General features: G+C 30.9%; 1 protein-coding gene across 1 annotated transcript in view; it reads left to right on the top strand.

Annotated features, from left to right (window-relative positions):
- The first annotated feature begins 3,160 nt into the window (after positions 1-3,160).
- Positions 3,161-6,000, top strand: part of LOC129908331 (hormone receptor 4-like) — a 59,744-nt gene continuing 56,904 nt past the window's right edge. The window contains 1 exon segment of the mRNA XM_055984749.1: positions 3,161-3,425. Within this exon segment, the coding sequence (XP_055840724.1) occupies positions 3,335-3,425 (91 nt within the window). The 5' untranslated portion in view covers positions 3,161-3,334.

Here is a 6,000-nt window from a genome sequence, read left to right as displayed (position 1 = left end):
TACCATCGCCCAATTATCCAATAAAATTGTACACCCAATAATAAAAAATCACTTTAAACGCTTCAGAATTTGCTTTAATTGATTAAACCCTTTTTCCAAACTAATTATTATTCGCCTTGCACAAGCTCAGCTTGACATGCATAGATATACCTACTCCAACTCACTTCCTCCCCATTTTCTAGCAGTAAATCTCAATGGCATTATGTGTTGTCAGTTACTTGCACTTGCCCCTTGAGTCTTGAGTGTGATAAGCTTCGTGCGCCAAAAGGAGTCACTTCGTTCATTGGGTCAATAACTTGAGCTGGCAATAATTATTTCAATGCAGCTCTGAGGGCCATACAACTACCACCACATAATCAAACCATAGAGAACCAGTGAATTATTTTCTTTGATGTTTTCCATAGGAATTGTCGCCTCCACATTTTATATTAGATATAAATAAATCGAGTAGTAGTTCTTCCCCACGCCATCCACCCCCACATATCTCCACCGTTATACACTTAAATACTCATACTACAGCGTTTTTATTCATGTGTTAAATTATCTCTGCTTTATATAGATGTAAAAACTGACATATAGTCCGTGTGCAATATAAGATATGATGCATATTGGGCATGCAGCTTATTTCATCGTCGTCATCTGAGTCAGTGTTGGAAGAATTTTCTGGGTCAAACTCATACATTGGTCATTGTACTTTACCAAGTACTAGGTCTGCTGACAGCTGGGGATATAAAAACAACAGCTATAGGCAGGCGTTAGTGCTTGGCGTTGAATAAGTTTGAACAGGATTTCATTCTGATAATGCGGCTATGAAGAATTGTTGATAGTTTAGTCAATTTCGAGGAGAATTCAAGAAAAAAAAACTATATAGATAACTATGATTATTAAAGTTATTTCAATGACGTAAGTTTAGTGCGATACCTCACTATCACAGCTTGTTACAGCGAAGCAATTTATGATGTCATGATTTTTTGACAGTTAGACATGGGAAAAAGAAAGATGCTAAACTAAAAATCAAAACACAGATAGAACCAGTGCATCTACATACATACATATCGATACCTTCCCGTAAGAATGTATTAAGCGACATTTTTTTTCGAAAATGACTTTTTGATGTAGAAATATACTAGAATAATGTTGTTTTTTGCGTTTCCTGAACAATTTTAGAAATGTCGCTTATGTAAAGTGTACTTATTGAACATATTTGAGCAGAACGTTCTTTAAGATCCTACTGTCCATAGTTTTATGATGAGGTCTACATTTATACTTGTGTGCAGAATGTTTTTTTAATGCTCAGTTTTTTTTTCAAAATCAAAATATTTTATTAGCCGTCTTTATTTTCATCGTGGTTCACATCATATACATATTTGCGTCACAACAAAAGCAGGATTTCTAACACTATTCAAATTCCACAATTATGCTGATTTCCAATTAAAATGTCGATACTCACACCTTCATCTTTCATTAAGTGCAGTTAAACCCTTCAGATATTTTCAGAGCTAAAAGGAATTTTGGTATTGGTAAATTTTGATCAAATTTCCTGCATTAAAAGGTTCAACATGACACTAGTGCATATCGCTTATTTACGCGAAACACTGTCATCTCATAACTAAAAAAAAACTGGTTTTCCAGAAAACGAGTTTTAAATTAAGTATTGATTTATTTTTGTATGTAAAAAGCAAGTTTCTAAAACAAAACCAGTACTCCTTCTCCGTCAATTTTTAAAATTAAGAAAAGACTTTTTGCAGGATAAAAGATTACTTTATTCCAATAACTTCTGCACTAATAACTCAACACTCGTGCTTTTTTAGTTATAACAGTATTCAGATAAATGAGGGATAGGTATAGGTATTAGTTTTTAACTCTTACAAACACCAATCCTATTGTTGTAACTTTATCGAAAAATTCTCATATAAATACGTACCAGTAAACTTCTGAAAATTCCGAAATGAAATTGCAAGATTTCTTACTTATCTGTTATTGCCTACCAACGCACCTACATAAAAATTGAATTTTTGAATTAGGTAGGTATCTCATCTTCCTAATATTGCTTTATAAACATTCTAAAATCCTTAAGCTAAGTTTATTTGATTGAAATTCGAACAAATATGGTCACCGTAATAATTAACCCTCTGATCAAAATGCATCTTCGATCTGAAATTACCAAATTACTCGAGGACTAAAAAACATATTCTCTTTTGTGCGCACACTAACAAGGAATGCAAACATGTATAGACTGCACCTGTGTCAATACCGACAACAACCAACTGTGCTTTTTTTTAGCATAAATGATGTTGGCTTCTGCTAAAAGCTTTCGATTGCAATTCTCATACCAATACTCTCAGACCTTACACTCAAAACTCTCTCGCCGAACCGATTCAACAAAATTTAACATCATTTGCAGGCTTTTCTCAAAAGTTTATTCCGAGTATCTATATCTACCTCGTAAATGCAAGTGAATGAACATAAAAAAAAAACAAGAAATATTGTATCTCAACAAACACACCACCATGAGCTGATGGAAACACTAAAAAAAATTGCAAGTTTACGGGTTGTTGGCACTCTATGGCTCCCAACATTATGACAGTGTGTTTTGTATAATGTGCACTGAATGTAGTAACGTATAACGGTATTTTTCATATGTCTTTTCTTGTGCTCCTTTTGCGGTCCCGCTCGGAATCGAAATCGAATTGCTTGCGAAAAAATAGAAAACAAAATTCAAAAATAAAAGAAAATAAATAAAAATCATAAAAAATTCCACAAGAAAATCACACTCTAGTAAGTGATAATTTTAACTAGTTGTGATGCAACAGGAACAATAACAATAAAAGCCAGACAACAAAACAACAACAACAGCATACATAAAACAATAAAAAAAAAAATAAACAAAACGAGATTGATGGCTGGCTGGACTCAAACTAAAATTCTGTAAATCAAACGATACATAGTTTAAATCTTAAAAAAAAAACATGAAGTATCTTACTTGCATATGGGTATTTCGTTTTATAATTAAATTTCAATTGTCTGTACCTTAGGCTTCCGTTTTCCTTCAATAGGGTCTTAGAAAGAATTTCCAAAATTATAAAAAGTGTTTTTAGTTAAGAATTGTTTATTTCTTCATTCTAAGTGAGATCAAAATGGAGTACAAAAAATTAAAGAAAAAAATCAAAAATGTCTGTGCTAATTAGAAAAATGGCTTCTAAAAATAGTGATCAGGAATACAAATTATGATGCGACAGTGATTTAGTATATAATTTATAATATATAAAAAACGTCCAAGAACAGTGCAGAGTGAGTGTGAATTTGTTGGTTGATATTATAAACAATAAAATTAATGTCAATCCTTACTGAAAAATCGGCCAAAATATCGTCTAATCAGGTGTCACGGGAATCAAAAACTATGCCTGGCCCAGCAGTGTGGACCGGTATGTAAATAATAATTTTGTTTGCTCTAAATATTAAAAAAAAATGTCAAAGCAAATAACCCTTTTTAATTTCTTTCACGAATATAGGTATGCAAATGTACCTACCTACTTCTTATAAAACATTTGCTTATGCAAAAATATAATGTTGATATTTATGTAGATATATTCATACATGCATATATTTAGTTTTAAAGTTTAAGGTCTTCAATGTCAGTGAACTTTAGTAAATATTAAACAAAAGTGTAATATTTTCAATATGGGAAATAAGTCGGTGAGTTAGCTGTATATCACACACTGAGAGAAAAATGCTGAAACTCAAAGCGGAGTTGAAGTTTTTTGGTGCGTAGAAATTTATTTTTGATTATTTGAATAAAAAGTTTATATTTTGACATGTAAAAAGGAACTATTCTCGGTTCTGTTTAGAATTGTTCGCTTTTTATGATAACTACCTGCCAACTTAAGAAATTAAGATCAGCAGAGAAGAATGACAGTGTACCTACCTACTTAGATTTATTTGTCAAGCCACAATATCAATGGGTGATTAACTTAAAAATTGGCAATTATAATATTTTAATTAGCATTAGGCTAATAGCACCTGTCATTGGTACAATGGTTAAGGAAAAGATGGTTGGATAACGAACTCTCCGAAAAGACTCATTTGTTAATTGATTGAATTTAGGGTCAATGTGGGTACATGTAAACAGGGGTAAATGAGAACATGGCTCATAACAAGCTTCAGTTAAATCTCTTTGACGCATACATAAGTACAAATCGCGGACGCATGTATCTTTTAACTTATACGTCAAACTCATTGCTGTCAAGAGAGAATTCATTCGACGAGCGTATTTTCCGTGAAAGATATTTTTTTAAAGTGTCAAACAAGTCGTTAGTCTTTCAGAAATATTAAATATTTTTGCAGATTCAATTAAGTCAGTATAATTTGCAAATACTTTTTAGTTTTGAATTTTGATGTAGATTCTATTAAAATACAGGTAATTTATGACGATTTGCATGTGTTTACATTTACCCCAGAATATTTTTCATGATGGGAAAATGTAAACAACGTATTCTGGGGGTAAATGTTAACATATATTTTTGCTGAAATTATTGGTTTTAATAAAAATAAAGTATTTTTAGTCAATTACTATTGCTAAAGTGCCACGGAGTCACACTTTGAAGTAGCCAACACATCGTTTTCAGTGGATGATGTTGCAAAATCGGTCTTTGACGTAAAAAAACAAAAAATATGACGTTCAGAACTGCTCAGGATGCATATTGGGTGTCTATATAAAGAATCAAAGGAAGAAAACAAAAACTTTTATTGGAATTTGAAAAAGTTTTTGCCAAATACCTCCTTGAACGTTTTTCAAGTCGTTATCCATATGATAAAGAGGAAATTCTAAATTTTAAACCACTATTTACATTTACCCCGAATTTGTAAAAAAAAACACAAACATGGTGGGGTATTTGTAAACATGCCATATTTGACAGTAATTTAAACAATTTATTAATTATTTGTTTATATTTCATATTTGCATTTGAAGATACCTGTCAAGTTGTTCCGTAAAAACATATTAAAATCTAAAGTAAAAAAAAAAGACATGAAATTGTTTACATTTACCCACATTCACCCTATTTTTGTTATTAAATAATGCTTCAACCTCATTTTTGCTGCACTTATTGAATTTGGTGTTGATTTTGAGTTTCTTGTGTACCTATACACAATATACAAATGCGAATTAACATCTTCTGTTAGTCTAAAGCTCCATCCACATTATGTCCTTCAACACTATTTTTCTTAAAATTTTTGAGTAGCATTTTCAACAAATTCCATCGTCCACACTCTCACTTTAGTGAACATTTTTTTTTGCTATCTCAAACAATTTTTAATATCACATACAAAAATTATTATTTTGACCTTTTTCATATTTCTTGAAAAGGAAATGCAATTAAAGCTTTCATTACACTTTAATATAATAATACCTATACATAATGTTTTTGAAACCAAAGTCTGAGGTTTGTACATCTTTTTGTAAAAGACAATAAAGGTTCTATGAGAATTATCATTACAAACGGTTGTTTCAAATTATCATTTACTTCTTTGTCGTTTGTGAGAAAAAAGGACTTTCCTAGTACATATATGAGTTTTCATTTTAAATTTTCTCTATTAAAAATAAAAAAAAAAGTACGTTCCGGAAGTATAAGATGTTCATTCATTTTAAACTAATTTTGGCTACGATCGACCTTTAGATCTGTATTAAAATTGTTAAAACAAAATTATAACTGCTCGCGTCCTTAGACCAAGAAGACTCTAGTACTCACCTATGTATATGCCAAAGTGTGTTTCGAGATTAACGCTTCTCAGTATTATAATTCAACAAAACGTCAAACATAATTCACTCATAATACATTTTTTTAAATTTTAAGGGCATGTAGTGTTTTGTAGTGATTAATAAAATCTATTGGAACTAGATAGATCTATACCATAAAACACTTAATATAAACTTTTTGGCTATTCAAAATTTCCTCGATGTATTTATTTTGTTTTGCACCGAAATTTGGTTCAAATAATCAT

This window comes from Episyrphus balteatus, chromosome 2, assembly GCF_945859705.1.
Source record: "Episyrphus balteatus chromosome 2, idEpiBalt1.1, whole genome shotgun sequence".
Classification (NCBI taxonomy): domain Eukaryota; kingdom Metazoa; phylum Arthropoda; class Insecta; order Diptera; family Syrphidae; genus Episyrphus; species Episyrphus balteatus.
The sequence above is the reverse complement of the archived record's forward strand: the minus strand, read 5'-3'. Positions and strand labels throughout refer to the sequence as shown.